Source organism: Acomys russatus, chromosome 16 (genome assembly GCF_903995435.1).
Source record: "Acomys russatus chromosome 16, mAcoRus1.1, whole genome shotgun sequence".
Taxonomy (NCBI): domain Eukaryota; kingdom Metazoa; phylum Chordata; class Mammalia; order Rodentia; family Muridae; genus Acomys; species Acomys russatus.
In genome coordinates this window covers 46,246,271-46,256,999 of record NC_067152.1, presented here as the reverse complement: position 1 = coordinate 46,256,999, position 10,729 = coordinate 46,246,271, and the positions used below count along the sequence as shown (strand labels likewise).

General features: G+C 57.1%; 1 protein-coding gene across 2 annotated transcripts; it reads left to right on the top strand.

The window, feature by feature from the left end:
- The first annotated feature begins 1,243 nt into the window (after nucleotides 1-1,243).
- On the top strand, nucleotides 1,244-3,946 carry Arhgdia (Rho GDP dissociation inhibitor alpha). 2 transcript variants are annotated; one of them, XM_051159216.1, is made up of 6 exons: nucleotides 1,244-1,381; nucleotides 2,468-2,678; nucleotides 2,786-2,869; nucleotides 3,094-3,170; nucleotides 3,260-3,323; nucleotides 3,500-3,946. In XM_051159216.1, exons 1-6 carry the CDS (start codon nucleotides 1,250-1,252, stop codon nucleotides 3,697-3,699), a joined length of 768 nt encoding a protein of 255 aa, XP_051015173.1. In that variant the 5' UTR covers nucleotides 1,244-1,249; the 3' UTR covers nucleotides 3,700-3,946. The 2 variants fall into 2 exon arrangements, with proteins under 2 accessions (XP_051015173.1, XP_051015174.1); XM_051159217.1 differs by lacking the exon at nucleotides 1,244-1,381 and adding an exon at nucleotides 1,730-1,892.
- Nucleotides 3,947-10,729: the final 6,783 nt, after the last annotated feature.

Here is a 10,729-nt window from a genome sequence, read left to right as displayed (position 1 = left end):
CATACAATATTCTGCCTGCATCTGTGCCTGCCCGCCAGAAGAGGGCACCAGATCTCATTATAGATGGTTGTGAGCCACCATGTGGTTACTGGGAGTTGAACTCAGGACCCCTGGAAGTGCAGCCAGTGCTCTTAACCGCTGAGCCATCTCTCCAGCCCAGGCTCAGTATTTTTAAGCACACAAATTTTACAAAATCTGATGGAAACTAAAAGAATTCACAATACAATCAGGGAAAACACTGAGTGGCCTTTGAACATTTATTTTTTTCCAGGAGTCAATCACTGTAGCTATACCCTATGAAAAACTTCGGGTGTCGTGTCGGGCAGGCTGAAGAGATGGCTCAGCAGTTCAGAGCTCTGGCTTCTCTTTCAGAGGCCTCAGGAATGATTCTAGTCCCCACATGGTCACTCACAATCCTCACTACAAGTCCAGAGGAATCCAGTGCCCTCTTCTGACCTTTGTGAATAGTGCACACACGTAATGCAGAGACATGCTTGTAGGCAACACATTTATATACATAAAATAAAAATGAATCTAAAGCGTGGTGGCTCACGCCTTTAATCCCAGCACTCCGGAGGCAGAGGCAGGAGGATCACTGCGTTCGAGGCCAGCCTGGTCTACAAAGGGTGTCCAGGACAGTCAAGGCTACACAGAGAAACCTTGTCTCGGGAGGGGGAAAGAAATCCCTGCCTCCTCTCAGTCTGAGGCTGTACTTGGGAGAAGCCACTGCAGGTGCCCTCCCTGAGTAGCAGGAACTGAATCAAAGGAGGAAATGGAGCTGCTGGACGCCCTACAGGAAGTCCCCCGGCCATGCGCTCCACCAAGGAGGCCCTGGCAAGGGGGCGCACGCCTGTGATCCCAGCACTCGGAAGGCAGAGGCAGGAGGATCTCCGTGAGTTCAAGGCCAGCCTGGTCTACAGAGGGAGTCCACGCCAGGCAAGGCTACACAGAGAAACCCTGTCTCGGGAAAAGAAAATAAATAAATAAAAAGGCCTGGGATTCCGGAGGGCACATGGACCCCAAAGCAACACGCGAAGGCGCTGCCCTGGATTCCAGGGACAATGGGACGAGGCCCAGGCCCGGCAGCCCCGGGAGCCAGAGTGGCCGCGCGGTGCCGCTGTGAAAGAGAAGGCCCTCGCCTCGCAAACACAGGGACCCGACACTCCGGGCAAGGCGTGTCGCCTCCAGCCCACGCGGGACGCGCCCACGAGGCCCGCAGCAAAATGGCGGCCGCGCCCCCTGCCGGCGCATGCGCAGGGGCGACCCCGCCCGCCAGAGCGGAAGTCTTGTGACCCCGGAAGTGGCCGTCCGAGCGGCGGGCGGCGGACGACGTTCGTCATTTGGTGCGGGAGGGAGCGCGAGAGCGGCGGTCGAGCCTCCGGTGAGTGGGCGCGCGGCGCGGGGCGGCGCGCGAAGGGAGCGGGCCGGCTTTGTGCGGCGACCCGGGCGGGCGGGGCGCGGTCTCGCTGGCGGGCTGGCGGGCGGGGCGGGCCCGGGGCGCCGCGGCGGCCCAGCCCGAGGGGCGGCCGCTGCCCGGGCCTGCGCTCCCGGGGCCAGGGGCGCCCCATCCGTCGTCCGCGCGGGCGGGCGCGGGGCCCTGCGCGGAGCTCGGGTGGGTGGCGCGGCCCCGCCCCGCCCGGACTGCGGGCCCTGCGGAAGTGCGGGCCGCGCCCTGGATGCTGTCGCCTGCGGCCACGCTTGGCGGCGTCGGGCGGGGCCGCCTGGAGCCTCCCGGTGGCGAACGGCGCTTTCTGGGGGCGGGGGGGGGGGGGCGTACCACCCCGCGGCCGGGCTGTCCCACCGTGCATCGCGTCCTGGGATCCGAACGAGCGGGTTTCTGGGAGACATTTGGGTATCTGCGGAACTGAAAGGACCTAGGCGCTTCCGTCCCGGTTGGTTCTGCACCGCCACTGCAGCCTTAGGGTTAGGGCCCGGAAACAGGTTCCTGAGATTGATTTGCAAGCAGTGCACCAGCTCCCAAGTTGCAATCCGACCCTCACAATCGAAGATGGGCTTGCATGTTTAGGATCCCCGCTGGGCTCTTGGGAATTAAGCTGTAGCCTCGTAGTTGAGTTTAGGACAGTATTCCATTGGCAGGAACGAACGGACAGACCCTTGTGCTGCACGTGGCTAAGACACAGAGCGTCCGTCCCCCTTTAGAGGAACTTACTCCATGACCCAACCCACTATGCCTGTATTGGGACTGGAGCCTGGGCAGCTAGGAGCAGCAGCAGGACCCCAGGAGTTAGTTACCGTTGAATCTGCCAGTTGAGTTTGGTCCAGAGGCTTTATGGAGAGGGAGGAACAAGCTGCTGTCCCGCCTTGTTGCTTGGGGTGTATCCCTCTGGACCGGGCCTCTGGGTTTGGCAGTAGCCTCCTGCCTTCTCTTAAAGTTCCCTGAAGGTGTCAGGTCTCTGAGGTGAAATGTCTCCAGGCTCTCACAGTCCTGCGCATGCCCCACCCACAGGTGTCCCAGCAAGAGGTGAGCATGGCGGAACAGGAACCCACTGCTGAGCAGCTTGCTCAGATAGCGGCAGAGAACGAGGAAGACGAGCACTCTGTCAACTACAAGCCCCCGGCCCAGAAGAGCATCCAGGAGATCCAGGAACTGGACAAGGATGACGAGAGCCTTCGAAAGTACAAGGAGGCCCTGCTGGGCCGAGTGGCTGTCTCTGCAGGTGGGTGGGTTGGACCCTGTCACCACCCCCTTCCAGCCCACTCCTCCAGGGAGGGGGGAAAACATTGTAAGGGATGGAGCTCTGACTCTTTAACTCTCACTCTCCAGACCCCAGTGTCCCCAACGTCATTGTGACCCGCCTGACCTTGGTGTGCAGCACCTCCCCAGGCCCTCTGGAGCTGGACCTGACAGGTGAGTGGGTTTTGGAGTCCCTGGGTGGGGCCAGCTGGCATAGTTCCGCTACCCCTAAAAATAATTTTCTGCAGCGCGGCGCCCTCTGGTGGAGCAGGTGGGAAGTACAGCTCTCCAGGGCCTCGCTTTGTGTCACAGAAGGGCCTGGGGGGATTGAGGCGGGGAGTGAGTGGGGCAGCAGGGAAAGTCTTGGAGCAGTCAGCTGAGCCTCCTCCCCAATACAGGTGATCTGGAGAGCTTCAAGAAGCAGTCGTTTGTGTTGAAGGAAGGTGTGGAGTACCGAATAAAAATCTCTTTCCGGGTAAGGTGGGGGCTTTGGCTTCCAGAGGCCTGAAAAGGGGCGGAGGATTGAGCTGGGAGCCAGCTGACCCTGCTGCTGTGTCCTCACAGGTGAACAGAGAGATCGTGTCAGGCATGAAGTACATCCAGCACACCTACAGGAAAGGGGTAAAAAGTGAGTGGGGAGCCTAGAGCGTGGGGAGCCTGTGGGTGGAGGGTCTTCTGTCATCAGTGACCACGCCTGCACACCTACAGGAAAGGGGTAAAAAGTGAGTGGGGAGCCTAGAGCATGGGGAGCCTGTGGGCGGCGCATCTTCTGTCACCGGTGACCACGCCTTTCCTGTTCTACAGTTGACAAGACTGACTATATGGTCGGGAGCTATGGGCCCAGGGCTGAGGAGTACGAATTCCTGACGCCCATGGAGGAGGCCCCCAAAGGCATGCTTGCTCGAGGCAGTTACAACATCAAGTCCCGCTTCACAGACGACGACAAGACCGACCACCTGTCCTGGGAGTGGAACCTCACTATCAAGAAGGAGTGGAAGGACTGAGCTCCAGCTGGGCAGCGGGCAGGGCGACGGACAGGCAGAAGGACCGACATGCCCCCCCAACCCCTACCCACCCCAAACCAAAGTGCTCACAGGACCCTCCCTCACCCTTCCTCCCTGGTCCACTCAGGCAGGCAGCTCTTCTGTCTGCCCCTCCTCCGCCTTCTGCCCGCAGGCCCCTGTGGTCTCCAGTGTCACATTGCTGCTTCTGCTGTGCAGTGGGGGAGGGGTTCCGACCCAGGCCTCCAGTCTGCTGTGTCCCTCCAGGTTCCCTCTGCCTTCCCTTCCTCAGGCCCTGGCTTCTAGAATGGAATGGAACACTGTCTGGGTTGCTTAGCCCCTGCTCCAGCTGAGCTACGTTGCTCAGCATGGAAGGGCTGGGCTATCTCTCCTCTAGCCCCACCACTCCCTGGCCAGGTCTCCATCACTGTCAGCCACTGTCTAACCATGATGCCTTAACATGTGGAACGTGTACTGGGGGCCGTCGCTAACTCTTAACTCCCCTGTCTGCATGAGCATGTGGTCTCCCCTGTCCTTGCCTTGTCTGCCATCCCCATCCTGGTGACCCACCCAGGGAGGCCTGGGGTGTGCTGCTGTTGCTTCCTGTGGGCCTGGCCAGCTCTTCCCGTCCCCGTGGTCAGGGTTGGGGGTGGCTCCAGTAGCTAGGGGAGGGTCAGTTGCCAAAACTCAATGCCTCTAGCCCCATCTAGGAGGCAGGGTGGGGTGCCTCGTTCTCCTGTCCCCACAGAGAGTCCTTAGCTAAGGGACAAAGCCAGCCGAGCCTTACTTGTCTCACCTGGGCCCTGTGGCCTGAACCTCGTGCCTGGCCTGTCAGTATTTATTGCCTCCATTTGGGCCAGCTGGCCTGACGCCTTTGCCCTGGTTCTTGGTGCCACCATCCCCGGGCAGGCCCTTCCTGGACCCAGCCAGGACAAACGTGGGACCAAGTTCACACAGTTGGGAGCTGTCTCCTGTGCCTCCCCTCCCCATCCCCAGTCCCCGTGTGGTGTCTGCCAGGCCCAGGCCTCAACAGGCAGAGGAGCCTGTCCCTGCTTCTCTTCTGACTGGGAAATAAATGCCCCTGAAGGAGTCTGGGGTGGTGTGGTCTGTATCCTACTTGTGTTGTGGGTTTTGAGGGAACAGCAAGAAGCCAGGTGCCATGCACACACCTTAACCCAGCGCCCGGATGCAGAGGCAGGCCAGTTGCTGAGTTCGAGGCCAGCCTGGTAGTCTACAAAGTCAGGACAGCCAAGGCTACGCAGAGAGACCCTATCTCAAAAACAAAACAAAATCCAGTGGGAAGCGGGGCATAGTGGCACAGGCCTTTAATCTCAGCACTCGGGAGGCAGAGGCAGGTGGATCCCTGTGAGTTCCAGGACAGCCTGGTCTACAAAGTGAGTCCAGGACAGCCAGGGCTGCGCAGAGAAACCCTGTCTACAAAAACAAATCCCATGGCGGGTCCTTCAGGTCATATTCCTTGCCTCGGAGGTGGTTTGCTGCTGCCTTCCTGTAAAGGCATGAATATAAAGCAAACCCCAGGCCAAAAGGTGGCATGGTTCATAAACCTGGGCCTTTCTGGCAGTTGGGATCGTAGAGTTAAGGGTCACAGTGTTGGCCCCACGCACAGAGGGGCTGCTTGAGTCAGCTTATCTACCCTAGCAGGGCCTTTCCTTCAGAGTTGCAGACCCACATGCTACCTGTGGGTCTGTTCAGTCGGTGGCTTGCAGACGCCTGGCTACAGAATGGCACTACAACCTGGAGAAATTGGCCTGGGTCACATAACCTGCGTGCAGAACGATGGAGAAGAGTTCCATGCCTGATAGCAAGGCTGGCTGAGACAGGAAGTCAATGCTGGAGCAGCTACAAGGTTAGGTAGGAAAGTCAGGACTGCCTGAACTGTGGAGGCTTGTCCAGGAACCCTGGAAACCCAGGGCAGCTTTCGTCCTGTGCAGCCCTCTGCAGTGACCACAGGGAGGCAGGATTACTTGTCTGCCTCCTAGCACATCCAGAGCCCCGCCCTGCCTTTCCGGGCATGGGCGTACAATGGCCAAAGGATAAGCAGCAAGCAGTCGAGGGAGAACTTCCCCTTTTGGTCTGATGCCAGCTTTGAAAGCTGCCCTCTGATTAAGTTCTTCCGTGAAGTGGTTGTATCCTTCCTGCGGCTGGTAGTGCTCAGCTGTTTTCCTGGAGCCCTTCCGCTCTTGGCTCTGGGGCCCACCAGTGTTGAATAGTGGGGTGAGCCTTTATTTTCATTAGTTTCTTGAGACAGGGTTTCCCTGTGTAGCCTTTGGCTGTTCTGGACTCATTTTGTAGACCAGGCTGGCCTCGAACTCATAGTGATCCCCTGCCTCTGCCTCCCCAAGTGCTGGGATTACAGGTGTGCGCCACTGCACCCGGCTGTAGAGTGAACCTTTACTGGAGCTGGTACAAAGATGTCTTTTTGTCTTGTTGACCCCTGACAATGGGAGCCACAGGCTAGCAGACACCAGAGCCAGCCCCCCATAAGTCGCTAACCTGGTAATAGCAGCTTCATGCAGTAGGCAGCCAGGTTGTTGGTCCAAGCCTCTCCCACAACTGTTCTGGCCCCAACAGGCAGGCAGACCTGAGCAGGGTGAGGCTCTTTCCCCAATGTAGAAGTATTACTCGCCTGACGTAATTGTCTCCAAGGTTACTGCCTCTGTCTGCTAACCTAGGCCGAGAAGCTTCTAGCCTCTGTACCATCTAATCAAGACCTAGAATGTTTTCAGCCTCTGAGATTTACTGCAGAACAAGCTCACCCTTGCTTTCTTTTTCTTTCTTTTTTTTTTTTTTTTTTTCTTTTTTTTTTTTTCCTTTTCCCTGGGTTTTTTGAGACAGGGTTTCACTTGTAGTCCTGGCTGTCCTAAACTTGCTTTGTAGACAAGGCTGTCCTCGAACTCACAGAGGTCCGTCTGTGCATGGCTTGTTGTGAATGCTAGGATTAAAGGTGTGCACCACCATACCTGGCAAGTTCACCCTTATCTAGCACTTTCTGAACTTTGGCTGTTTCAACTTAGCTGTTCTGGCTCAAACTCCTCTCCAAGCCAGTTGATTCCATCTGGCTTCTTTGCTCTGCTCAGACTAACTGTAGCATCTGTTCTGCTCTTCTGGCTCCTCCTCATTCTCGGACTCCTTCTGTCTTCTGTGTCTAATTTGTTCTCTCTTCATCTCGTCTCTGCAAAACTCCTGGTAAAACTGCCTCCTCCTCTGCGATGCTCTCTCTTAAGTCTCCTCCTCTCTTTCCTCCCTGTTCTTGTGAGAGTTGGGCAGATCCTATTCTGTCAAATCTTTCTGATTCGCCACTTTGCTTCTCAATTAGACATCACTTTCAAACGTGGGTGCTTGCTTCCACAGACTAACTTTACCTTCCTTGTTTGGGATCAGAGGTGTGTACTAAGGGCGTAACCGTGTTGCTGGATTAAAATTCTTCTACACCCAGAGCTTTGCCGCCTCACCGACAGTCCCCGGGCCAGGCAGTAAGCTCTCCTAGCTCATGCTTGAGAAGCTTTATTACGCGCTCTGGCAATTCTGTTTCTTAATCAGGGCCTTCTTCAGAAGCTCACACTGGACAAAGACATTTAATCTTACAACTCTGGGCTCGTCCTAGCCAGCTAAGTGTATGAACTCAGACCCTAAGTGCCAAGTGTGCAAGCATCCTGCCAACAACTAGGACTTTGCTCTGGCAGGTTAATTTAGGGTGGCCTCATAAAGTGCATGACGTGTTTCTTAGGTCCCAAGTCTAACCAGTTCCTTCCTACCTCACCCTAATCCGCTCCTGTGGTAATGTTCCAAGGCCTGGCCTCTTTCCCTCAGGAGCCAGGTGCAGCAGTTTCTCTCTGCCCATGACTCTCAGGAATTCCCAGGCATTTAGCTCCTCAGCTACCTATATAGACAAGCCTCCTTTCCTGAGGAAGGTGATGGGTTGCAGGTAGTAGCAGCTGATGAGTGGTCAGCCTCCGTCGTGTGTGTAAATAATCAGCTACCGTGATTTACAAGACCTCTCCATGCTCGCACAATCCTGTACCCGCGCTGCTGTACCCATGCGCCACGGTTACCAGTGCCCAGCTACTCACTAATATCATCAGCACTTTCAGTCACCCTCTACCACAGGTTTGTTTGGTTTTCCTGAGACAGGGTCTCTCTGTGTGGCCTTGGCTGTCCTGGACTCGCTTTGTATACCAGGCTAGCCTCGAACTCACAGCCCTGGACTCACTTTGTAGACCAGGCTAGCCTCGAACTCAGCAATCCACCTGCTTCTCTCTCCCTGAGTGCTGGGATCACAGGCGTGCAACACTGCACCTGGCTCAGCACAGCAGATCTTGTAATCAGTAGCATCAACCTGCTGTTTACCCTGCTAGACACCTGACAAGCCTGCCAGCTAAAAAAAGAGCCGCTTGGCTTTGAGAACTCCTGTAGTGATAGTCAAAACAAACATGCACTCCACCTGTAGTCAATGGGCACCTTCTCTGAGTAAGACTCCTTCCTGAAGGATATTTTAATGTGTTTCCAATGGCCAGAAAAACTTGTTACAGCCAACGTGGGTCTTGCAGGGCCCGTACACAAGGGTATGTAAAATATCAGCTGCTTTGGCGGCAGCAGTTGCTCTTAGAAGGCATGAGGCAGGCCTTGGGAGACAAGTCAGTCACCAGCTTGGCCCTCTAGGCTATGGCCCACAGACTTTCAGATGACCCAACTTACATTCTTGGGTTGAGACGTACTATCTGTATGTTACCTGGCCACTCAAACCCGGAGAGCCCAAGACCTTCAGGCCTCCCTCTGGCTTCCCACAGTGTACTCCCTGTGCCAGCACAGAAACAGCAGGTATTCATCCGCCCAAGATTTGCTTGCTCCTCTTCTCAGACGGTGTCAGCAGCCCCACTCTGTCCTGTGGACCAGGCAGTTGCTGACATTGAGAGCTTTATCTATCCTATGTGTGCCAGGGCACTGGCAGCCCAGAGGCGAGCTGAGACTCAGTCCTAGTTCAGTCTCTTTGTGTGGACCTGGAATGCTCTTTCTTTCCTTGGTCCATTCCTTTTCTGTATTGTACTGTGTCCTGAAGGCAGGTTGTCTTCAAATTATCACACTCAACTCCCCCCCTCAAAACATTCCAGCCCTGGTATTTAGCTTCGCAAACCTGAGCCTTTTTGTTGTTGTTTTGTCTTTGTTTTTGAGACCAAGCTGTCTTTCAGCTCCTGGTACTCAGTAGGTATGGCCGAACAAACCGGTGACCCCAGCAACTTAGGAGGCAAAGGCAATAAGATTGCTGAAAGTTCAAGGCCCCAAAGGTCTACACAGTGACTTTCAAGACAACATAAGGATACAGAGAGAGAGAGACAGACAGAATCAAAAACACGACAGAAAGAACCAATCCGCCTGCCTCTGCCTCCTGAGTGCTAGGATTAAAGGGTGCGTCACCATTGCCCGGCTGGCTCTCCTTTAGCTTTTGGCTCCACAAGAACCCTGGGAGAGAGCAGCAGACCTGAAGAAACTGTCATTACACCAGAGAGCAGGAATGTGTGCCCACCCTTCAGAGAGGAAAGGACAGGCACCTAGCCGGGCTGCTGCTGGCCTGGGGGCTGTCAAGGGCTCACTGCTCGGACCTCCTGGGCCTGTGAAGTCGCCCCAGAGACACATGGTTTCCCGGTAGGCACCAACTCTCCTGCCTACATTGAATGGGCTTGGGGGGAACAAAGGACTCGGTCTTCAGGCTAAGAAGCTCCCTGTGGGAAAGGTGACATGTTCTCATTTACCGTGTCTCAGAATAAATTATCAAAGTACAAAGATGTATTTCAGCTCTTACCATTCCTAAGAGCAGTAGATGGGTCAACGTACTGTACACTTAACAGGGAGTGCTCCCCTTTCTAATGGGCCTTGACTAGCAGGATGATTCTTGTAATGGGGAAGTGAAAAAAGGAGGCTGCTGGAGCGAGCTAGCGCTCCGGGTGGGGGGAGAGGGGACAAGTGTGGCGACGGGCGTGGAGCGGTAAGGGGGGAGAAAAGGGGGGACCCGACACTAACAGGGTTGCTCGCAGCTGTAACCACAGCACGCAGGAGACGGGGACAGCTCTTCAGGTATTTCGCCAGGTTCGAAGCCAGCCTGCGTGCGCAGTGAGCTCAAAGCAAGTCGGGGACAAAGACACAAAGCAGACGGTGAGCGTGGGGCAGGAAGTGCACCGGAGAACGGCCGTGACTCTCGGGCGTAGTCTAACGGCCGGAGCCCAGCGCGCACAAACGCCAGCCCAACACGTACGCAATATAGCGCTTTTTCCATTTCACCGAGTCCGCCGCGGCCTCGGGCGCCGCAGCCGCGCGGACAAAGGGGCGAGGAGGGCGCCCGAGAGGCGTGCGCGCGGCCCACGGGCGGCAGACGGCAGCCGCAGCCAGGACCCGGGGCTGCACGGCCCGCACGCGCACGGGAAGCTGCGTCACCCGACTTCCGGGCGGCGACCCAGGGGCGGCGCCAGTACGGAAACGCGGCCCAGTCAGAATGCAACACGAGGGGCTTCGGAGACGCAGGCGTGGCTCCGCCCAAAGGGCCCGGGCCCCGCCCACTGCCACGTTCGACGAGGACACGCGCAGGGTGCGCGCATCGCTCGGCCAATCGGGAGCCGCGCGGCCGCGCATCTCGGCCAATCAGGAGCGGCGGCCCTTCCCTTAGCCGCGGAGGGCGTGGGGAAAGCCGCCAGTCAGAAGTCCAGAGAGAGAAAGTTCGCCTGCGCCAGCCAATCAGAGGCTGGGGAGCGTCCCGTGCGCGCGCGCGCTCTGGCCAATCCGAGGCAAGAGCTGGAAGGGCTCCGGGTTTTTTTTTTTTTTTTTGTTTTCCCGCCCCCCTCCCCGTGGCCCGGCCGTGAGTGGGTGTCCAGTCTTCGCGCGGCGGGGGCGGGACTATCAGCTTTCGGGCCAATCGATGTGCTGCGCAGGGCGCGTGCGCGCGGAGGCCGACGCGCGCGGCGACCGGGAGGTGTGGGCGCGTCCCTGGCCCAGGATTTATAAAGGCGAGGTCCGGAGGGACGCG